Source organism: Populus trichocarpa, chromosome 17 (genome assembly GCF_000002775.5).
Source record: "Populus trichocarpa isolate Nisqually-1 chromosome 17, P.trichocarpa_v4.1, whole genome shotgun sequence".
Taxonomy (NCBI): Eukaryota; Viridiplantae; Streptophyta; class Magnoliopsida; order Malpighiales; family Salicaceae; genus Populus; species Populus trichocarpa.
In genome coordinates, this window is record NC_037301.2 from 11,745,111 (window position 1) to 11,769,853 (window position 24,743).

Consider the following 24,743-nt stretch of genomic DNA (forward strand, 5'->3'; position numbering starts at 1 on the left):
TTATGACTTGGGAGAAACATACGGGGATTATATAGGAATTGTATTTTTACTGCAATTTATGACTTTAAAAAAAAGGTGAAAATTTATTTAAAAAATAAATATTTCCAGTTTTTTATTTTAATAAATATTTTTACTGTAAGAGTCATATTGGTAGATCTGTAATCTTAATTTTTACAGATATTATTTTTTAAATTAAGAAATAATTTGATTTTATTATGTTGTGTTGGATATTAGATTTACTTATTAGTATTTCTTCCTTGATTTGATTATTTTGAGTACCATCATTTTTGTTTTCTTTTTACTACATAAGTTAGTTAAGTAAACCAAATTTTTTTATTTTATAAAAAAATTAAAACAAAGAAAAATACTCAACGAATTTTGATATGGTTTTGACTAAGTTTGCCTCGGGTTGATCGAGTCACGGTTAACCCGAGTTTTTTTTATTGTTTCACACCAGGTTAATTCTCCTCTAATTTTTTCTAGAACCCTACCCGACTTAAGCTCCTGAATCACGAGTCAACCTGTCGGATCAAGTTGATTTTAAAATAATGGTTTCCAAATGGAGGGCATCCAATTTAGTCACTAACTAGGGTGATGGATTTGAAAAGTGAACATGAGTTGACATCTTTTTTTCTTGACTATATTATTCAAAGTTGTTTATTTTAAAAAACAAACTTTATTATTTTCTTCGGTTTCCTTTTAATCAAGTTATCTCCGTCTTATGATATAGACAACAAATTTGGCCAAAAGGCCTAATTAATTTTTAAGGTCATTTTTTTTCTTTTATTTTTTTAATCTTTTTTGTTTTTTTCTTCAAAACGCGATCCTTTTTAAAATTAAATTTTTTTTTTCTATTACATTATTCCATTCTTATAATCTCATTCACGACTTCACCCAAGTTTGTTGCTATTTTATTTTTTTAGATTTTGTTTGGTTTACTTGTTTTTTATATAATTTTATCCTTTTATATCTGAATTATTAAAGATTGATAATCACAATTTTTTTTAAGAAAATCTTATAATATCTAGTCATAAATTTTTTTAAAATACGTTTACAGCGTTTGAACATTACCTTTTTATTTTATAAAAAATCCAACCCAACCCTGATGAACAGTAGGCCATCCATGTCGTGCTCGTCTAAAGACTGTAGACGGGACAAAAAAATTGGCAAACTATAAAGGTAAAGGTAAAACCAGGGATTAGATAAACTTATTCCTAATCCTCCTCCATCCTCTTAGATAAACTTGCTTAATACTAGCAAGGCCAAGAATCCAGAGATACAGGGAGGGATGAAGCCAACCATTTAAAACTTAGCTATTTTCTATGCTGAACGTCTACCCAAAGAAAGTTTCAGCAGAGCAAGTGAGGTGGAATCACAGAAAAACAAGTGAATACGCACCGGGTAAGAGTGATTATTTTCAGTTCGGTTCAGTTTTTATCTAAAATAATAATCAAGTTTAGCTGAAACCCAATCGATTGGCTCGGTTTTTTTAATTTTGCTCGGTTTTTTCCGGTTTGGCTCGGTTATTAACTGCGGTTCGATTTGATTTTTTAGTTTCAGGCTTATGAAATCAAAACTAAACCGAACCGGTTAATTTTTTTAAATATTCTAATCAATTTAATTGATTTTTTTCACGATTCAGTTTTTTTAATTTTTTTTAATTTAATTGATTTTTTGATTTTTTTACTTACCCCGAGCACAAGGTGGGGAATGCTGTGACTATGATGATTCCGTCCCTACCAGAAAATCTCAATTGAGCTGCCAATTAATTTAAGCACCGAGAAAAATAAGATTGGATTCTTTCTCTTCAATGGTGAATTGTTTTGGAGGTGAAAATGGAAGGATGCAGGGGAAATCACACTTGTAAATATTAGAAGAGGTCATTTCACAGAGAATTTTTTTTTTTGAAGAGGATATATCTTTTTAAGAGGAAAAAATTTTAATCTGGTTTCATCAAATGATAAAATATTTTTAAAAAATAATATTTTTAAATAGTGTAAAATTTTTATCGTCAATTCATTAAATGACTATTATATTTTTGAATTTAAACTAGTAAAATAATACAATACTGAATATCAGTTTGGTAGTTAAAATATGAATGTGATTTGTTGAACCATGTTACAAATTGAGTTTACAAATTCTTTTTCTTACCTATTTATTTTAAGCATTTTATTATATTATTGGTTATTATGTTTAATTGAACTAAATTGTATTATTTATTAATATTAATGAAATGTCGAATTCACCCCTAGGTGTTATAATTTTCTTAGTCCTATAACAACATGGTTCATTCTGGCCAATATTAATAACTTTTTTTGATGATCGTAGATTCATCTCGAGTTTTTTCTAATAGTCATAAAGATGTGTTGATCAAAGCTTTGATGTGTCTTCGATGTTTTTTTTTCTCTCTTTTAATTTACGCCAATTCATTTTTTTTTAAGGGATGTTCATTTCTATACACATTTTATGGAAAAATTTAGAGAGAGAAGATCCTAATCATTTGGCTCAGCTTTTATTCTAGCTTTTTAAGTTGACCCAAACAATTAAGATTGTTTTTTTTTTTAATTTTTTTAATGCCATAAACAAAAACTCTAGTATCTTGATCATGCATAAATCTTGGAAGAGACAAATCTGAGAGCAGAGCACGAATATCCAGATAACCAACCACACCCCTCAAGTGGCAATTCTGTTAATTTACCAAACATCATAAGAGATAAACGTAAATACACAAATTTATTATTTATTTAAATCTACTTGCCTGGACTCTTGATACTCTGTTAGTTTTAGCCCTTCAAAGCCAGAGCAAGAACAGAGCAAAAGGGTGACACTGACCCTGATATTCATCTTTTAAAGATTCTCCTTTGTTAAACAATCAAAACCCTACTCGTCAGTGGATTCATCAGAGACCAAATAAACTAAATTGAAATCACCATTGAAGCTTCTTCTTCGTTTTTTGGTCTTTTGAGGCAAGAGTTAATTCCTTAATTGTTATTGTTTTATTCCTTAATTAACATGAAACTGTTAATTTCTTAAGATTTCATCGGAGAATCATTGAAAGTAAAGTTTTTTTTGGTTAGTTATGACTGGAGGAATTGAAGCACTTGATTTTTGCTTTCTTTTTGTTGTTGTTGATTAATACTTTATTGGGCTATTCTTTGATTGATTTTAGACCGTTTTGGTCGTTTTTTTTACTGTGTTTTCGCTATAATGTGAGAAACCCAATTTGTGTTTTGCTGTTAATTTGAAGAAATCAGTCTCTGCCACAGTGAAGTAATTATGGATTTTCAATTTAGAAAGCACCTTGATTGAATTAGATATGTATATCACCAATGTATCACTTACTTTAATGATTTACTTGTTGAAGTCACTGGCTTTTTGAGTTTATGATAATTCTAATCACCGTGTGATTTACCACTGACTTGCACGCCATAACTGAAATCAGTACATTTTAAGGAACATGAGTTCAAAGCAGTTTGTTTTCATATTTGATGTAGCTTTAAATTGTCTTCTGACTCAGCTCGGAAACTCTTTGCTTTGAATTAACCTATAATTAAAATTTTCATTTCATGTTGTTTTTGCACAGCTACTTGTAATTTAACTAGGAGGCAGAATTAGACGTAACATATAGAAGCATGGTTACTGCCCAGCATCCAAAGAGGAGAGTGGCATTTATCCTGATTGATGGGTTGGGTGATGTATCATTGCCAAGACTTGGATACAAGACTCCTTTGCAAGCAGCGAACGTGCCGAACTTAGATGCTATTGCATCTGCCGGAGTTAATGGCCTTATGGACCCAGTTGAAGTAGGCTTGGGTTGTGGAAGTGACACTGCTCACCTTTCTTTATTAGGTTATGACCCACGAGTGTACTACAAGGGTCGAGGAGCCTTTGAGTCCATGGGTGCTGGATTGGCAATGTCTCCTGGCGATATTGCATTCAAAGTGAGTATGCATCTTTGCTTACTTCAACCACTTTTCAAGATTTATTTTATTGTGATCTTGCCCCTTGGGTGATTACTACCTTGTTCTTGTATTAAGCATGTGGGATGTTGTCGTAGTAAATAGAGTTATTATATTCCATACTTAAAGAATGAACTTTGTCATTTACTCATGAACCTTTACTCACTGCATGCACAACTGAACAAAGAAACTATATTTAATACCCTAGAAACAGGGATGGAAAGATTTGTCTTTATCAAGAGAAATTGTACATGATTACAACATATGTGCTTAGATCTTGAATTTAATCCCATGTGCTTCTTCCTTTTTTCTTGTGATGCATTTTTAAATCAGAGAAGAACATTCTTGAATTATCTTGCTATTGTTTTTTACTTATTAATGGGATTATGCTCTCCACATTAAAACTCTTCTGCCTGTCAGAGAGTGGGAACATTTAAAACGTTTGTTACTCACTTTCATGGCCTTAACGTGAATCTCTTTCCCCCAATAGTCCCTTATGTTTTACCTATATATTAATACAGAGAGTTGTGTCAACTTGGTGGGTAGAAAAAGCCCTGCAGTCTGTGAAGTAGACAATTTTCCAGCTCTAACATAGCTCAATGGTTTTTTCCTTTCCATCCCTTTCTATTTTTTGTTATTCATATTTTATGCTTCCAGTTACGTGTTTTGCGCACTACATTTTAACATTGGAGAAACTAGAATTTGTTGTTGTTGGTTTACCCATTTAATGCCATTTCTGTTTGCTTTTTATCTGCAGTCAAATTTTGCAACATTAGATGAGGAAACTGGAATAGTCACCAGTAGAAGGGCTGACAGGCATTTTGATAAAGAAGGGCCAATTCTCTGTGCAGCTCTGGATGGAATGAAGTTGCCGTCTTTCCCGGAATATGAAGTCAGAGTCAGGTGCAGATTCTTTGCAAATGCAGTAATTTCTTGATTAATCAAGACAACAAGAATGCACTCAAATAAACTGGATATTCAAAAAAATTTAACTGGCCACCCTTCTATTTTTTTGCAGTCACCCTTCTTTATCTGAAATTTATGGACCCTCAAATAAACCGATTAGATGAACTTGCTTAGACTAGGTTATTCACAAACTCTTTGCAAACTTCTTCACGTCAATGAACAATTTGAGTTAACCTTGCTCTTGTTGGCTGCAAACAAACTCGAAAAATCAAACTCACATACTGATGTGAAGGAGCTCTTACCAAGTTTTTTTTTTAGGTGTTTGAGAATGGCTTAATTCAATTTGTTGCTTTAGAAAATTGCATCAATGATCTTCTCGTTTAAAAGTTTGATTGGAACCTTCAAGTTTCAAATTTTCTTATATATATGCTAATTACCCTTTTCTGTTATTATTGTCTGGTTATTTGGGGGTGTTTGTGTCTTCTATATTGGTAACATCTAAATGACTTTAAGATAAGGTTAGAGGAGAAAAAAAGCATGCCTAACTAAGCAAGTTCAACATGGTAAATGTGCTTGGCCAACTGTCTTTTTTCACTATACCACTCCAATTATCCAGTATAAACCCATGTAAATTGTCTGAAACCTATACTATGAAACATTTTTTGTCCTTTGGTTGATGAAGTTCAAGGTTCTAACACAAGATGAAAATATGACAAGAAACCACTTCCTACAGGTATGCCACAGAACATAGATGTGGAGTGGTGGTGAAAGGGCCAAGACTGAGTTGTAATATATCAGGAACAGATCCACTGAAGGACAACCGCTTAATTCTTCAAGCTGAAGCCTTAGATGACACTGATGAGGCAAGACATACAGCTGCAGTTGTTAATGAGTTATCCAGGGAGATATCTCGTGTTCTGGTTTCTCACCCATTAAATGCAAAACGAGCAGCAGAAGGAAAGAATATTGCTAATGTTGTCCTCTTACGAGGATGTGGCATTCGAATTGAGGTGCCTTGTCTCAATCATTCAATGAATCATGGCCATTTTTTCCAGATAAGGCAGTGAGAAATCTAGGAAACTAAATCTCAATTTCTTATTCATTTTAGTCATCAGGAGATGGGAATTGCTTTATCAATTGAAAAACCTCATTGATACTGTTCCCTTGATGTTTACTTTTTTGATGAACAATAACTGAGCCAACATGAGAAACTTCTAGATTATTCAAGTATTGGTTTGGTCCTGGGCTTGGTTGGGTGGTCTTGCTTTTTGTTGTGAATGTCTCATTGTTTGGATGAAAAATTGTATGGGAGGTAAAATTTCACATCTAGCAACACTAAACATCACTGGCGGCATGAGAGGGGCAGGACTGTTGCATTCTGCTGCCATGTCTGTGCAATAATTAAGGTTGCAACAAAAAATTGATGGATTTTAGTGTTCTTATTTGAAGATTATTGGGTATAAAAGGAACAAAGAATCCGAAATTTTCAATGAAGACTTGTATCATATGAGATGTTTTATATATAGTCTTTTTATGCTGTACAGATTTGAGTATATTTCTTATTATTATTGTGCAGGTTCCTTCTTTTGAAAATAAACATGGTTTATGGCCATGCATGGTAGCTCCCACTAAAATCATAGCTGGTTTAGGGCTATCATTAGATATTGATATCCTAGAAGCTCCTGGAGCAACTGGAGATTATCAAACACTTTTGACTTCCAAAGCAACGGTCATAGCTAAGGCACTCTCAGCTCCATTGGCGTCTTCTCCCAATGTATTTGTACCAGGGGAGGACGAGCACAAACCAGGACGACCAGATGGCTATGATTTTGGGTTTCTCCATATTAAGGTCTTAACCTTCTAAGTCCGTGTATTATCTTTATCTTTTTGCCATTTTCACATCAACTGCACAATTAAAACAATGCTGCCTTTTGTAGCAGAATGAGATTTTTTTATTGTATAGCCTCTTTCATTCTTTTCTGTTCTTTAATTAAAACTTTCATTTAATCATTGTTAGACAGAAAATACTATCATGAGCTTGCTAGCATTTTAGGCAGAAATTGTAAATTATGCTGTCTAGTCCCAGACCAAAGACTTTCTAGTAGATGGATCCTTTCCAGGATTCAATGCCCCCAAAAAAAGAATGAGACTGATTGAGCTTAGACTGTAAGAGTTCAGGACATATTCAGCATTTTGTTTGGAAAAATAGCTCATTTTATTTCTTGACAAGGCTAAATTGATGGCTCTAAAAATCATTTTATTGCTTGGAGGCTCTTTTTTTTCTCCCTAATTGCTTTACCAGTTTATTTTGTTCCCTTGTGACTTATCTGGTCTAGATAGAAAATTGTTTGAAAGGTTGAATGTCTGACCTCTATGCTTAGATTACAAGGTCTCAATGTCTTATTGGTGATTGATTTACTTGATTTTTGGTATTTCAGGCAATAGATGATGCAGGCCATGACAAGGCAAGCATTTTGAAAGTTAAAGCATTGGAAGCTGTGGATCGAGCTATAGGCCAGCTGGCCAAGCTCCTCTTGCAGGCAGAATCAACTGGAAAGTTCCAGTACTTCCTTTGTGTCACTGGAGATCACTCTACACCAGTTGAATATGGAGACCATAGTTTTGAACCAGTTCCATTTTCCATGTGCCGGTTGAGAGATTTTGTGGGTGCAGTAGGTGGAGAGTCTATCATCATGGAAACTTCCCTTGATCCATTTCCTCTTCCAGTTGTTAAGGCTGGTGAAAACCTAGTGGAAACTGAGAGCGCAGAAAAGGAGAGGAGCAGCAAACAGCTTAAAGCTTTCAGTGGTGATTCAGTTTGTGAACTTAGTGAGATAGCAGCAGCAAGAGGATGCCTTGGACGGTTTCCTGGGGGACAAATGATGGGTATTATCAAGGCATTTCTTGAACTAAATGCTTGAGCTGCTTCTCTACGAATTGCTAGCGGGCCTGGGGTTCTGAATAAGGTGATTGTTTGGCTGAAAAGTGATAAAGAAAAAGCCACGATCTGATGTTTCAAAATAATTGAAATTTGAAGGCTTCTGCTTTACAGAAATATGAACAATCTGTTCTAACGTGCAAAATTAACGCAAACCAAAAGTACTACCGCTATGATCCTTCTCTCTTAGATCCTCAGATGCCCATGGTCAGTCCCCGCAAGTGGTCACACATACTGTCCAGTTTTGCGCAATCCATAATTTTGAAGACACCAAGATTCTTGTTTCCCTGCTCATTAACTGATGAGATTTGCCTGACCCTTTACAAATTTTTTTTTGATTCCAAAAGGCAAAAGCACTTGGTGATTGGCTGTTGAAAACTTGAATCATGATGTATTTTCTGTGCCCAAGTCTATCTCTTTAGCTAGTCATTCATGTCTGTCAAATATTGAATTGGCTGAGCTGCTTGTTTTTGTTGCTGCTGTAAAAGCATTTATTTTCCCAAGGCTCACATGTTTTATGATGTGGTTATGCAGATTTAATGAAGCTGCTGGGAGTTGTACGATTGAGAAGCATACCATTTCTGCAACATTGGCACGAGAGGAGTGTTTCACATTGTAATTTACTAATTTGATTAGTTCTAATAAAACAACGTGCGACTAGCAAATGTTTTTTTCTTTCTCTGTTTTTGGGGAGGTCCAAATGATCTTCGTCGATATATAAAAGAGCAGTCACTTTCGCCATCGCTCTTTAAACGTAGCATCCACCATTTTCTGCTTACATATACCATGCCAGAGTAAACACAGAAGAAGTGCTTGAGTGTGCAATTTGCAATACATTCTGGGATCTATTCAAGTAAAGCTCTGATACTGACGACTTTTCTTGAAGTTTCAAGCTGGTGCTCGAATGCAATTTATATGCTCAAGCTGGTCAAGTCGGGTTGGTCTACTAAAAGATAGATTCCAACTAATCTAGTTAAGTGGAGTCGTTCTACTAAAGCATAAAGCTTTCATTGTAGTTAAATTTCCAAAGAAATTTGAAATTTTTTTTTTTTTGATTTCGTGGGGTGTCCGGGTCAGCTTACGCGCACCACGACTATTCTCCATGGCCCACTGGACATCCTGCAAGCCCAGGAGCAGGTAAGGCACCGCGGGGGTGACAGGCGTGCACATAGAGAGTCGAACCCGGGACGGGGACGGAACAAGTCACACGATTGACTACAGCATTTTAATATGATGAGACATTGATGAGATATATGAGTACAATTATATAATTAATTTGTGAAATGTGAAATAAATCATGTACTGATGAATTGAGATGGAATAATGTAGAATTTGTCTGAAACATGGTTGAAACTGTTTTTTTTTTAATTTTAATTGTTTTTTGTTAATTTTTTTTATGTTTTTATATTGTTTTGATGTGCTGATTTTAAAAATAATTTTTAAAAAATAATAAAAATATTGTTTTGATGCATTTCTAAGTAAAAAATACTTTAAACTTAAATCGTTATAATAATCTTAGACAGGGATTAAAGCTAAAAACAAATTTAAAATGGTAGAAACTCACCTTGGCCGAAACTTGTATCTAAAAGAGAAGGCTTGAAATGTATGATTTAAATAGGTGTTTGAAGATTGAATAATTGTTTGTACAGGAGAGGTCATATGATCTGTCCAGTAACATGGAATTACGACACAAGTACAGTAAATGTCCTTCACTTTCGCTATTTATAATAAACTTCTAGAATCATATAACTGTAATTTCTTTCAATACATGTTATTTATTTATTATTTATGATATGAATATATAAAAAAGATGAAATTAGACTATCTGATTGAGAAAAAAGCTAGTGGTATTTATGTTCTTGTAATCATGGGATCTATGTTTAGATAGTAGGATAATTTAGTAGACTAACGGATTGAAAAGAGTTATTGATTATAGTTATTAAATCCGGAATGTTGTTATGGGAGGTTCATCCGGGATATAGTGGCTGGACTAATTTGAATAAGATAAAAGACTAGAAAAAATAATAAAATAATTAAATTTAATTAACCCAACAAAATCTGATAAAGATTCTTTTTTAAAAAAAAATATGTTTTTTCTCCTTACTAGAGATCTCTCATTTTATATTTTTTTAGTTGGTTATTAATCATTTTCAAAGTTCATTATATAAATATTAGAAAAATATTTTATTTTTTCAATATAAAATTTAAAACCATTTAGTATATATACTCTATGTTCACAAGAAAAAAAGTTATGTTTTTTCAATGTGGGATAAAAAACTCTTTTGGTTTAAATGCTTCAACTTAAAAGGATAGTATAATATCTTTTCAATGTGGGATAAAAAAACATTTTGAAATAATATTTTAAATTTCATTATTTACAACATGTATAGCCTATATTCACATGAGTTGTTTCTTAATTTTTTTCATATGAAATATTAAAACTTCAAATATTTTTTTTAAATTTTTTCTAGGTTAACTCGAGTCAACCCGTGTAATTCAGGACCCGCTCCCTTGACCGGGTCAACCCCGGATTGGATTTGATAGCTATGTTATTGACATTTTAAATAACCGAGATAATTTATTAGACTAGCTGACTGGAAAAAGATAGTAGTATCAGTATGTTTGATTACCAAGATATTAAATCTATCTTAAAATTAAAATATATGGATGAATTTTATGTGAATTGAAAATGATAAAATAAAAATCCACCTCAAATTTTTTCAATGATAAACTTATTTTCTTTTCAATTCAATATATTTATAACTCCATTGTTTTTACCTTTCTTTCTTTTATATATATCCAATCATTACATTGAGGTTTGGTTGACGTGCCCCACGGCTGCTTCTACTTCCAGGCAAATGTTCCTGTCTTCCCAGGTGAGTCCATCCAAATTCAGTGCATACACTGCCAGAAAAAAGAAAGAAAAACAGTGCAGTTCATAGCACTTCAACCACACAATACTTCATTTCCCACATGATCGCGTCTATTTAATTAATGCACATTAAATTAGGCGTCTACTCATCTTGCATGTGCCAAAAACTTGAATAACATATTAGTACTAGGTCTATACTTTGAATATCATTTCCAAGGTCTAAGACTGACCAACTTGGAAGTGAGAAAACCACTAGCTGGATATGGCCATTCAAGCAACTTTCATAGCAGATCCAGTTCTCATTTCAAGCCCATCAAGAATCTCCATCAGAGGTAAAAGTTCTTTTTTCATCTTTCTTTTCTTGCGATCTTCTTTTTCTTTTATGATCTTGTACTTGTTAGGTTGTTGTGTTTGAGCTTCTATGGATATTTGACTTGATACAGACCAAATTTGCAGTTTCTTTAATCATGTGAAAACTTTTGATTACTGGATTGTCTGCTGAAGAATTTGGTAACCTGAAGTTAACTTGCCTGCATCTTTCTTGAACTTGGAAAGTTCAAGAAAATTGGTCAATGAAGCTTTTATCTAACTCAAAAACCACCACTGTGTCATGTATAGCATATAAGGCAGCTCAATTTTCGTGCAAAATGTTGGTGGTTGCGGTAATAACTGTAGATGTTCCCTGTCCAGAGGTGTTCAGAACAGTTTCCCTTAATACTTTCTGCGAAGGATTAGGCAAAAGGCTCCTGCTACTGCATAAGATTGCATATGTGAATTAGTAGTTACAGAATTGTTCACTTTTCCATTTCTGCATCTTTTTATTTGTCAAGGCTACTCAGACTGAAGCAGTTCTCCATTACTTGCCAAATACTCTCCTGTATTGATTTGTAGTGGACAGATTTATTCACAACACGAAATTCCTAAATATTGATTGCTCAATATGTTGTCAATGACTTGTCTTCCTTGTTTTTGTTTCTCTCATAAGGTTGGGAGCAATGTATTGGGTCTTTTGTGTTGAAAACGAGGCCTAGGCATCCGAGGCTTTCAAATGGAGGCAGAGTCAGAGCAAGAGCTTCTCTGAATGCTGATTTGAAAGCGGTTGGCATTCCTCATCAGTGGTACAATGTTGTTGCAGATCTTTCAGTGAAACCTCCTCCCCCACTGCATCCTAAAACATTTGAACCAGTCAAACCTGAAGATTTATCTCCTCTATTTCCTGATGAGTTGATTAGGCAGGAGGCAAGCACTGACAAGTTCATAGATATCCCGGAAGAAGTTCTTGATATTTACAGTCTCTGGCGCCCAACTCCATTGATCAGGTTTATTCTGATATTACAATCATAGACTATGCGTTAAGGTGTTTTTGTTCCTGGCCCCTGGTCAGAAGTATCTTACATGATTTTTGTTGCATTTAGAGCAAAGAGGTTGGAAAAGCTTCTCGATACACCTGCCAGAATTTACTACAAGTATGAAGGTGGCAGTCCAGCCGGATCCCATAAACCCAACACTGCAGTCCCACAAGTTTTTTACAATGCGCAGCAAGGCATCAAGAATGTTGTGACAGAAACTGGTGCTGGCCAATGGGGATGTTCATTGGCCTTTGCGTGCAGCTTATTTGGTCTTGACTGTGAGGTAGACAATGTTTAAGTTATTCATCAATCTCAACAAGTATTTTCACGCATTGAAATAGGTTGAATCAAATCGGGTTTACTCATAATTCGGTTAACTAAAGAGCTATTGTATCATGAACTTCGCGACTTCAATTCCTCATTTCTATAGCAACGAGGACAGTGTATTGCATGGTCAGTAAAATATTCTTCCTTTAACGAGGGGATGGCTAGATTAAATCTAATTATATATGAAAGGGTCGTCTAGGCAAAGTAGCCACAGCCCTGCTATTTTATTTCAGAGCTCACCTTCCAAGTGCCTATCGAAGCTTTTGGTTTTAAAATACATTGATCCTGCACTTAAATTTTGTTACTATTCCTAACTTGAACCATTGGCATCTTCTTCTAAATCCTTGTACAGGTGTGGCAGGTTCGCGCTTCTTATGATCAGAAACCATATCGTAGATTAATGATGGAGACCTGGGGTGCAAAGGTACACCCATCTCCATCAAGCATTACCGAGACTGGTAGGAGAATTCTCCAGATGGATCCGTCAAGTCCAGGAAGTTTAGGAATAGCTATATCAGAAGCTGTAGAGGTTGCAGCTAAAAATGCTGACACCAAGTACTGCTTGGGGAGTGTGCTGAATCATGTTTTGTTGCATCAGACAGTCATAGGTGAGGAGTGCATAAAACAAATGGAGGCTATTGGTGAAACCCCTGATGTGATAATAGGATGTACTGGTGGAGGGTCCAATTTTGCAGGACTCAGTTTCCCATTCATCCGAGAGAAGCTCAATGGGAAAATCAACCCTGTCATAAAAGCTGTTGAACCTGCAGCATGTCCTTCACTGACAAAAGGTGTATACGCATATGATTATGGAGATACAGCAGGAATGACTCCATTAATGAAGATGCACACTCTAGGACATGACTTCATTCCTGACCCTATTCATGCTGGTAATGTGATGTTTCTATTAAAGACTCAGATATGTTTAAAGTTTCATTTTCTTCTTCTTCTAATCCTATATTGCAATACATTTTCTACTCTGTAGGTGGATTGCGTTACCATGGCATGGCTCCATTAATTTCTCATGTGTATGAACTGGGTTTCATGGAAGCAATGGCAATCCCTCAGATCGAGTGCTTTCGAGGTAACTGTCTTCCTCCTTATGGACCAGCACCGATACAAGTTTCATTCATGTTGATAGCAGAATTATTAATGAACTGTGAAATTTACAGTCAGATTGTAGAAGTGGGGATCCATCATCCATGCATAAGTTGTCCTGGAGGCAATAAATAAAACGCTAAGCTTACAATTCTATTTCAATGCAGGTGCCATACAATTTGCTCGGTCGGAAGGACTGATACCAGCACCGGAGCCAACTCATGCAATCGCTGCTACCATAAGGGAAGCACTGCATTGTAAAGAGACTGGAGAAGCAAAGGTTATTCTCATGGCAATGTGTGGACATGGCCATTTTGACCTGAAATCTTATGAGAAGTATTTGCAAGGAAAGATGGTTGACTTGTCATTCGATGAGGAGAAAATAAGAGCATCATTGGACAAAGTTCCTCAGGTGACAAGAAATTGAGCCGGTACAGGTGGTGCTATGTAGGATGAACATTTTAGATTAAAAGGAGAAAATCTTTCTTGTTAGGTGAACAAGAGATTTTTTGCTATTAGATGCTTTTTATTGAAATTTAGTTGTTGCAATTAGGCTTTCAATAAAATACGAGACTTAGACAACAGCATTTGCCTTGGTCTGAATCAGTGGTTCTGTCTTCTGCCACCACAATAATTTGTTTTCTTGTTATAAAACGTCACTCTTTGTTATATCGATGTCTTAAGTTTATACGCTTTGATTTTATCTTTCTTTGTTGCAAACCCTTGGGGTCGAATCATAAAAAAGAGTGACGTTTTATAACAAGAAAAAATATAACAACAATATACACACACAGACATACACTATCATCGTGATTGTGGTAGAAGCGGCGTGACGAGCTCTTGCCAATGGTCCAATGCATGGCTTAGTGGCTCATGCAGCGTCCTCCGATGATGGAACACCATAATCATCAATTGCATTGGAAGTGACGCGACGAGCTCTTGCTAATGGTATGATGCATGGCTTAGTGGCTCATATGACTTTCTTCGATGATGGAACACCATCATCATTAGTTATGTTGGAAGCGACGTGATGAGCTCTTACCGATGGTCCGATGCATGTTAACAGGGAAGTGATGACAAGGTTCAAATAAACTTTTTTTCTCTCTCTCTCCTTTCCTATGGGTTTACCAAAATTAAAAGGTTTCGTGTTATTTTTTTTTTGGTGTCAAATTTAATTTTATTTTTTTATTGCTGATTTTGGTTATGGGTCCTTTTTTTTAAATTTATTTTTCTTTCAATCTCATCTTTAAATATTGAATTGATTAAAAATTGAATTTCATAGTTTTTCTCGATAAGACGATCCTTTTCTCGTGACCCAAGTCCCATACTCGAAAGGTTAACATAAGTTGACACATACTCGAAAGGTTAACACAAGTTGAGATCGATTCTTTTTTAGATTTTTTTTTACATTGATTTTCTTTTTCAATTTCATCCTTAAAAAATGAATTTGTTGGAAGCTAGACTTCATGATTTGTTTTATGAAGTGATCCATTCTCATGACCCGGATCACATGTTTGAAAAGTTAACTCAAGTTATTATTGGTCTTTTTTTAAGGTCTTTTGTTTTACATTGATCTTCTTTTCAATTTTATCATTTAATGGTGGATTTGTAGGATTCATGATTTTCTTCGTTTGTATTTCTATGAAGTTGTCTCACTTTCATGATCTAGGTCGCGAATTTGACGGGTTAACTAGGATTGACTTAGGACTTTTTTAGTTTTTTTAAATTGAATATTTTTCTTATTTTATCCTTTAATATTGGGTTAGGTTGAGAACCGAACTTCATAATTTTTCATGCTTTCCCTTGTATTAGGTTATCTCGTTTGCATAATCTAGGGTTTGGTGGACTTACTCGGCTTTGCTGGTGTTTCTTCTTCTTCTTTTTTAAATTGATTTTTTTTTTATTTCATTTATTTATATTGAACTTGTTGGGAATTGAGTATCATTTTTTTTTAATTTGCTTTTAATGAGTTTATATCGGCCCCACGACCTAAGATGCAAGTTCAACATGATATATAACTCAGGTTGATTTGGATTATTTTTTTTGTCATCTTTTTTATTTTTTTTTGTTTTAATTTTATTTTTTAACACTAAGTTGAGTAGAAAATGAGCTACATAATTTTTCTCTTTTGGCAAGTATTTTTTTTGTATAGGTTATCATGATTATATTTTTTTCAATCCAGTCCATTTACTATTATTGTTTTTTTTTATTATATAATTAAATGAAACTAGTTTAGTTTATTAGACCAATTAGATTTATAACCTGAATAACCTATTTCTCTTCCTTGTTTAAAACACACAACCAACATATATATCTACATCTTTTTTTTTTACATTATAATTTTTTTTTAGTTTGTACCGTATTATATCACAGACATATATATATATATATATATTCTATTCCCTCAATCGTTGATACTTGCTATTGAGCTCATATTTAGATCATGATTGAATTTAATAAGTTAATTCAAAACTAGTTATCTAGAAATCAAAATTGGATTGAAGTTTTAATTGAATCGTCTAAGTTGTTGACTTGGTTAAATATGAATGATTTAATCAAAACCTAATTGTTCAAGCTGATTCAATTAAACTTAATCAAAACTCCACAAAATAAGAAAGAAAGTTAGAAGAATAATTTTGATTTGGGGGAGAAAACCTAACCCCTTATTTTAAACAGGTTTTGCATTATTTTACTTAATATAAAAAACATTTTGCAAATAATATTTAGTAAGATACCAGTTTATAGTTTTGCGCTATGCTGCAAGTCAAATTAATTTTTTTAAATATAAAAAAATCTAGTTCGTAGATAACTATTTGACATTGTTATCAAACATGATCAAACAAACAACCTTGAAATCTTATGATTTGATTTTTTATATCTCGGATTTAAAATTAAACTGTGTGAGGATTGTCCCAATATGAACTAGTCTACTTAGCCAATCCAAAGGCTACTTGGTTGATCGATATAAAAAGTCTGAGATTGAAGTTGAGATAAAAAAGGATGAAATTGATCGAAAAAACTTTTATGATCCAACTTTTTGTTTAGACCAGATTTAAAATTAAACCGTGAGGAAGTTATTTTGATGTAATCTGGTCGACTTGGCTGGTCTATAGGCAACCTAATTAACCGGTAAAAAAAAATCCAAGGACGATATTGAGACAAAAAGGATGAAATTGATAGGAAAAAACTTCTCGACCTGGTTCTTTACCTAGTCCGAGTTTAATTTTAAACCATATAAAAATTGCCTCGACGTGACTTAATCGACTTGACCTGTCTAAAAACAATTCAAATGACTATTAAAAGGAGTTTGATGATGAAATTAAGAGTAAAAAAAAGACAAGACTCGATTCCTTGTCCAACTTGATTTTAATATTAAACCATCTAGAAGTTGCCTCAACATAAAACGTAATTCAACTGATTCGGTTAGTCTAAAAACAACTTGAAAAAAAAAAAAAGCGGGGCCTCGGTGTTATGAACCAAAATTTTCTAATATAGTAGGGTAATAAATAGTTTGGTTTTGGAAATTTAACCAGCATCCTTTCCAATCTAGAATATCCACGAGCATATGCCATAAAAATATATTTTCAAGAGATTATATTATCAATGAGTTGATGGAGTATGGATGAGAGAGATTGCCTCGACAATTAAAATATTGGGACATAATTTAGAAAAAAAATATTAAATTCTTAAACCGATATGGAGGTGCCTTTTTTTTATGATTCTTAAAAAGACCTTTTGGTCTGATTAATATGAAAATTAATTAAAAAAAATCCCTACCCGGGGGTAGAAAAAGAAGAAGAAGTAATTTTAGGGACTCGAACCATTAATTAGATCAACTTATAGGGTGGAATATTGTAATAACTTAACCACGTAGCCAAAATATCTTTTTTATATTTCGGATTTTTTTTTCATTTGAATAATCATAAGCATTTTTGCTATCTTCCAACTCCAAGGCTTAGCTTTTATCACGAAGCCTAGCTTTTCATATTATTATTTAGAATTGATTTAAAAAAATAAAAAAAAAATACATGCACACACATATACATGCATGCATGCATAAAAGTAAACCTCAATTCAGTCCTGATGATAACCCATTTTTAATTTACGTCCCAGAACTTTTGATTTTTATCAATTTCACTCAAAATAGTATTTAATTAATATTAGACAGTTAATGTTGGTTGCATTTGAGGGTAAATGGATAAAATTTAAAGAATTGAAACTCAACTGATACTTAGGGTAATAAGCAAGAAGCGAGAACCCCTCGCACAAAACAAATGTAGAAACGTCGTCGTAACAGCAAGTCCTGGTCCCTGGTTGTAAATATTGTAGCTGTGAGTGATTAACGTGAGAGCTCCCCCCCCTCCCCCCTCTCTCTTCTGTATCAGCAAATCGCTGGTGCTGTATTTTTTTTTTCTCATCATCCGTTATCGCGCAATTGCAGCCTCTCCTTTCAGGTAATCCTCAGCAACTTCACCGTCTTGTTCCATTTATCTTCGATTTTCATCTTCTTGTTTTTCTTTGTTTATTTATTTCGTTTCAGTTTATGTTTTAATAATATAGCACACCAGTAAATTCTTTTTAAAAAAAATGATTACTGGATAATTAGCTCAATTCCATCGAATTAAAAAAATGGGATTTTGTTTTAACATTTTAATTTTTTGATGGTATTAAATTTAATGATTATAGATTATGAACCGGGATTAATTTTAAGAGGTGGGTTTTGCAGATAAATACATTTTATTCTGAAATTTGAGGTCTTGAATTGCATGGGACTGTTATTGCTTCTGTATAAAATGGGTACTGATTGAATTTGAATAAATATGATGTAACATGGAATTTATGATTCTAGAAGGAGGTTTTTTTTTGGTTTTGCTGTCACACGAATTCTATATGCTGTGTTATTCCAGCTTTTGATGTGTTTTTAACCATGATGCTTGATCGTGAATAGAATTGAGGAACTGATTTTAAATGGAAATTTTATGATTTCACTTTGGCGCATTGCTCTTCCTATAATTATTTACTGTTTTTGAGTGCAGAATGTGGAGAAAGTAACTCTAGTGTTTCTTGGTAATGCTGCTTTGATTATTTCATATGATTTTATCAGTATGGTTTCTTGATACAGGTCAGAGTTAGTTAAGCTAAAATGGCGAGTAAAGGTCGAATTCCACCTCCTCATTTAAGGCGTCCTCTTCCAGGATCTGGTATAGTTCATCCTGATTCATTTGGCTCAGGACTACGTCTGCCGCAAGGCCCTTTTCCTCCTTTTGAGATGTTGCCTCCCCCGGAAGTTATGGAACAGAAGATTGCTGCACAACATGGAGAGATGCAAAGACTTGCAACGGAGAACCAGAGACTTGCAGCAACTCATGGAACCTTGAGACAAGAACTTGCTGCTGCTCAACATGAGTTGCAGTTATTACATGCTCACATTGGAGCTGTCAAGGCTGAAAGAGAGCAACAAATGAGGGGACTTGTGGATAATATAGGCAAGATGGAAACTGAATTGAAAGACGCAGAGCCTGTAAGGTTGGAATTGCAGCAGGCACGGGTAGAGGCTGAGAATTTGCTTGTAACGAGGCAGGAACTTGTGTCTAAAATTCATCAGTTGAGTCAGGATCTTCACAGGGCCCAGGTAGATGTGCAGCAGATTCCTGCTCTGATGTCAGAACTCGAGGGTCTCAGACAGGAATATCAACGATGCAGGTATTGGTTCTATTTTATCTTGTTGATTCTTAATTTACCTTGGTAAAAATTAATTTTAAATGTTTGAACATTTGTCTTTAAAAAATGCTCCATTCTAAAGCATTGTTATACCCATGTCTGCTCTGCCAACTTAATGTTTCCTTTAACTGATGGTGTGCACTTTTCCTGAGTAATTTTACCCGCAAATCATTCTGTTGGACTCATTTTTCCTCAGTGTTACAGTTTTCATTTCTAAGCTGAACATGCTTGTGTGTTAACTCTTATGAATGATTTGGTTTCACTTATGAAAATTCCATCATCTTTTATCGTGTTGACTGTGTAGGGTTTCATATGATTACGAGAAGAAATTATTTCATGACCACCTTGAGCAACTTCAGACGATGGAGAAGAACTATATCACAATGTCTAGGGAATTGGAAAAGCTTAGATCAGAATTGACTAAAACAGCGAATGTTGATATAAGAAATGGTAATCTTGTTGTTTCTTTTGCTCATTTAGAGCTCCTTTTTTTTCTAGATTTTGTTGCATATTATACGAGGTTCATTTTCTGTATATAGTTGCAGGAGGGCCTTATGGTGGCCCCGCTGGGAACGAGAGTGAGGCATCTGGGCATCCGGCAGGAAAAAATATATACGAAGATGGCTATGGCATTCCGCAAAGCCAGGTGAGTCAAATTCCACTTTGACGGTTGTCATAGTTACTATGTCTCGGTCTCTTTGATACTCTAATCCTATCGGTTTTTATTATTAACATTAATGTACTTACGAAGGGATGGTGAACTATACTATAGATATGCATTAGAAAATGTATTGTTGATTCCTCTTTCTGTCTTCACTTGCCTTATTAGTAAAGATAGTTGATGCAATAAGGTTAATTTCAATGAGATGATTATGCCTGAACAACAATCTAACTTCTTGATTTTTGATTTCATTGCTCCATCATGACATTAGGCTGGACATTAAAATTTTGTTTTCTTTTTTTCCCTGGAAACTAAATCTAGGGCTTATTAGGTTATCATCATTGTCGTCGTCATCATCATTGTTGTGGTTGTGTGTCAAATGAGTATTGCTGAATTGTGAATGGCTTATCAATGGGTTCTTCTTTGGTAAATTATTTAGAATCCCTTAATTGTAAGAATTGGCGTGGGTTCTTTATACATTTAAAGACAGTTTAAAATGCATGCAAGTTTTCTGGTGGATGCAAAAAATCCTTGACATGCATATTAGTGAACTGGTGCTGTATATTTCTTGGCAAGTATGCAAGTTGCATTTTCATCTTACATTGAGATTTGGAATAAATTATATGCTTATGTGTGAAGCTTCAGAAACGTGAGGGAATGATACTAAACTAGAGAAACACGTGTAAACTGCTTCTGCAATGATGATAAAACATGGAGGTGGTTTCTGGATGTCAGGAACTTGATTGCTTCTGAAATTGAATTTATCAAAGGGAAAGAAACAATACAGCAAAACAAAAATAGGCAACTATTCCTGAGAGAATATCTTGATATTCTTTCGACTGTTTCTTTGAAGATTTTCCTAGGTATTTGAGGCAGAATAATTATCTCAAGTATGAATGAGTAAGAGCTTATAACTAGAAACAAGGCAGATATTTGGTGATCATAAAAATCAAAAACTGGTTTCCAAAGTGTTCTTTCTGGTGTGACTCATTTTAAGTTCTGGCCAGATATAATTGTAATTGAAGTTATGATTGTAATTGGAGTTATGGTATCAGATGGCTAATTTTGTTTGGTTACTGCTACTTCAGACTTGCCTGCCAAAGAATCGAGGTTGTTATAATTTAGACCCTCTAGTAGTCTCTTTCAGGTTGGACATGGAGCGCATCTATATAGTGAAGCTGGTAATGTAGCTAATGTTTGCAATTGATGGCTATTATGCGGTTGGAATTAGTTGGTACAAAATTGGCTCCAGAGTGGTTCCCAATTAAAGCCTGTTTTTGGGACACAGATGGAAAATAATCAATTTGATAGTGGTGACATTTTGAAGAAATGTAACTGCTTGTCATAAGTGAATTGTAAACTTAGAATCGGTTAACCAAAAGCAAGCCTGAAGAAACCAAAATACATTTTGGGGCACGCATAACGCTTGCTATATTTAACTATGTTTGCAACACAGATTTTGCCATGTAAAATCAACACAAAAGGCTGTTGATTGGGCAAAACTAACCATATGCTATTACAAGGCTCAAACTGATCAGGGCCAACTCTGTTGAGCATGGGAGTCTTCATTGCTGTTGTCTTTGTTGTTTCCTTTGATGGCTCAATTTTCTGTCAGCTTCTGGAAATAAAAATGAATTGATAGAATTGTGGTTTATGTAACAGGGACATCCTGCTCTTCATAACTCTGGTGCTGCAAATATTGGTGCTGTTGGTAATGCTAGTGCTGGTACTGCGACTCCTTATGCTGGGGCTCAATCTGGTGCTGCGCCCTCAAAACCTGGTTATGAGGCACCAAGAGGCCCTGCCTATGAGCCACCAAAAGTACCTGGTTATGATGCATCAAGATTGCCTGGCTATGATATGCAAAGGGGACACGGATATGATGCTCAGAGAGGGCCTGGATATGATGCTCAGAGAGTACCCGGTTATGATCCACAGAGACTTGCTGTTTATGACATTCAGAGAGGACATGCATATGATGCACAAAGAGGACAAGGTTATGATGCGCAGAGACTACCTAATTATCATGCATCCAGGGGTGCTGGCTATGATGCAGCAGCATCCAGGGGTGCCGCTGGGCCACAAGGGCATGTGGCACCACCTGCAAACAATATGCCATACGGGTCTGCAACTCCACCAACTCATTCTGGAAGTGGGTACGAAGCACCAGCTAGAGGTGTCGCCGGACCACATGGGCAAATGGCAGCTGGAAACAACATGCCTTACGGGTCTGCAACGCCACCAACTCGTTCTGGTAGTGTGTATGAGGCATCGGCTAGAGCTCCAAACCCTGCCAGGAGATGAGCTTAAGATAATGTACTTGCAGTGAAATATCAGCTAACATCCCTCCTTTCTCAAACCCTCTTTCTCCCGGTTTTTTGGTTTATAAGCCTAGCTATTGTTTTACGGTGCACCATCCAGTAGAAATTCTGCATTGGTCGAGCAGCTACGCGTTTTCCCTGTCTTGTTTCTCAAGGTTCACTAATTTCCCAATAGTTCTCATATGTTGATCCCCTGCTTTGAAGGGTTATATTGCAACAATGTATTACAATCTTTGAGCAATTCTATCTCTGCACCTCTCGCTTCTATTTGCGGTGTCTAGTGTGATGGTTAGGGGAGATTTTCCCTGGCAGTTTGCTGTTAGATGCCCCTCATTAATTCAGGTCTAGTATGGATATGAATTTCTTTCTTTTCTCTTGGAACTGGAGTGTTTTTTTCGCAACCATTGTTAATTTGATGCCTGAAATATCAATTGCTGTACTTAACAAATCGAAGTACTCCGGATTAATGAAAGTGAGGATCATTTCTATAATGTAGCTATCCATAAACTACATAAAAATAATTATATCAATTCTTTGTAGTTTTATTTAAGGATGAGGAATGAATTTATCTCAATGTAGTTTGTAGAATTTCTCGCAATTTTATTATTATTATTATTTACAATCTAACTTGTGCTATTAACAAAATCTAATTGGTCCTGGAAAATTAATTTAGCTTCACACCCATTGACTTTATTTATTGAAACAATGTAATAATTTTGCTTTTCTACCTAAAATCATTAAAAACATTTGTACAGGCTTCCAAGGTTATAGAAGATTTTTTACATACTTTATTTGTCATTTCTAATTTAATTAGGAATAAATAAGTATTTTTTTCATCTTAATTATATAATAAAACAATCATAATATCATTGGAAGCAAAAAAAAAAAAAAAACTTGATGTTAAAGGATATTTTTGTATTTTCCAACACCGGAAGAGTTTGTGCGGATATCAAACTTGTGACACAGTTCACATTCATATATGATTGAATAACAATAAAATATTGTCCAATTTGTCGCTCTTTGGTTAGAAAATTAAGCACATCCAAGTTAATTGATTTTATTTAGGTTTATTATTGAGCTTAATTTATATTATTTTGTTGGATATTTTATTTAGTAGACTATAAACCTCATTGTTGGTTGTGATGAGGTTTTTGGTATTTATATGTAATTTTCATATTATGGAGGGTTTTGATGAATTAATAAAAATTTGAGTTTTTTTCTCCTCTTCCCTTTCTTTTCTCTTCTCCTGCTCTTTTCATCTTTTTCCTAATGTTTTCTTCCTCTTCTTCCTTTCTTTTCTTTAAATCATATTATTTTGCATCATCATATAACTTGTATGAGTCTTTTGTACATTTACAAAAGAATGTTGAGTCCTCAAGAGTAATATTGTTATTGTAGGATCTATATTACTAATAGCCAGAAAGATAAAATATTATCCATTAATTTTTTCTTATAATTTTAAATTGATGATGAGTGTTTATTGTTTTGTTGAATTCTAAAGAATGCATTTTTTTTTTCTTCTGGAACAACACAATTTACAAATAGTTCACCCTTAGGGATCATAGGGCATAGATTTAGATTATTTAGAATGTATTTATAGATAGTTGTCTTGTTTAATTATATAATTCATGAAGATTCTAACGGTTAATTTGTTTTACGAATCGTTTTGCAATACATTCATCATCAATAACCTTTTATTTCAAAAAATAAAGGGTACATAACCTGTTGTCCATCCCTTTAATAAAAAAATGAAATCAGAGCTAGGCGCATGGGCCTAGTCTGTTACGGGTGGGCTAGGTGTTGTGCCTTTGTTTTTTTTACCTTCTGAAAAAAATTTACCAGATTCACTTACTTTTCAGTTTTGACATGATTTTTACATATTATTATAATCTTTTTTGAATTTTAATAATTTTGTTTTTTAATTATTATGTATCTGATCTGAAAATAATAATACTAATAATAAATTATTCATGAAAACTCGATTGAAATCAATTTTTTTATTAAAATATTTTAATAGATTTTGAACATAATTTATAATATTTATGATTTTTTTAGCTTTTTATTACATTAATTATAGATATATTATTTTGATATTTTTTTATTAATTTACTTAACAATCATAAAATATTTTTTTTAACAGAAATAATTATTCTAATTAAAAACATTGCATTGCATTGACTAAGATAAACAAAACATACATAAATATAAATTTTTCTTTCTAAATTAGTGGAAAGTGAAAATCAACTAACTTTTTGAAGATAAATAATGAATAATATGATCCTTAATCGCACGACCATCTTTTTTTTGCCTTTTTTTTTTTTTTTTCCTTGTCGTTCATATTGAAAAGGGCAAGTCATCTGTGCTCTTTTTTGCTGCTTTAGCTCTTCACTACTGCTTTATATCCCATTAATTATTCATCACTCCTTGGAGTAACCTCACATTGAAAAATATCACCAGCACTTAATCTTTAAGTACAGCTTTATCATCTCTATAGCTTTATTACGTGGACAGAATTAACTTTTGATTCAAGCAGTTAACGATGATCCTCACATGAACATGAAGTATTTGGGTGGCTGCAGTGTCAGCGCCCC

At 34.1% G+C, this 24,743-nt stretch overlaps 3 protein-coding genes across 5 annotated transcripts; all 3 read left to right on the forward strand.

Moving 5' to 3' along the window:
- The first annotated feature begins 2,764 nt into the window (after positions 1-2,764).
- LOC18107427 (uncharacterized) lies at positions 2,765-8,542 on the forward strand. The gene is made up of 7 exons (XM_052448250.1): positions 2,765-2,966; positions 3,584-3,941; positions 4,717-4,862; positions 5,599-5,875; positions 6,442-6,714; positions 7,304-7,831; positions 8,338-8,542. The coding sequence occupies exons 2-6, from the start codon at positions 3,633-3,635 to the stop codon at positions 7,784-7,786; spliced, it is 1,488 nt and encodes a 495-aa protein (XP_052304210.1). The 5' UTR covers positions 2,765-2,966; positions 3,584-3,632; the 3' UTR covers positions 7,787-7,831; positions 8,338-8,542.
- A 2,092-nt stretch (positions 8,543-10,634) lies between these two features.
- On the forward strand, positions 10,635-14,031 carry LOC18107426 (uncharacterized). Its single transcript, XM_006373427.3, has 6 exons — positions 10,635-11,007; positions 11,661-11,994; positions 12,091-12,307; positions 12,704-13,241; positions 13,337-13,435; positions 13,617-14,031. The coding sequence occupies exons 1-6, from the start codon at positions 10,938-10,940 to the stop codon at positions 13,874-13,876; spliced, it is 1,518 nt and encodes a 505-aa protein (XP_006373489.1). The 5' UTR covers positions 10,635-10,937; the 3' UTR covers positions 13,877-14,031.
- A 3,712-nt stretch (positions 14,032-17,743) lies between these two features.
- Positions 17,744-22,419, forward strand: LOC18107425 (protein FLX-like 2). 3 transcript variants are annotated; one of them, XM_024589342.2, is made up of 5 exons: positions 17,744-17,903; positions 18,572-19,152; positions 19,475-19,620; positions 19,710-19,816; positions 21,494-22,419. In XM_024589342.2, exons 2-5 carry the CDS (start codon positions 18,593-18,595, stop codon positions 22,133-22,135), a joined length of 1,455 nt encoding a protein of 484 aa, XP_024445110.2. In that variant the 5' UTR covers positions 17,744-17,903; positions 18,572-18,592; the 3' UTR covers positions 22,136-22,419. The 3 variants fall into 3 exon arrangements, with proteins under 3 accessions (XP_024445110.2, XP_006373488.3, XP_024445111.2); XM_006373426.3 differs by having other exon boundaries at positions 19,716-19,816; XM_024589343.2 differs by having other exon boundaries at positions 17,754-17,903; positions 18,554-19,152.
- Positions 22,420-24,743: the final 2,324 nt, after the last annotated feature.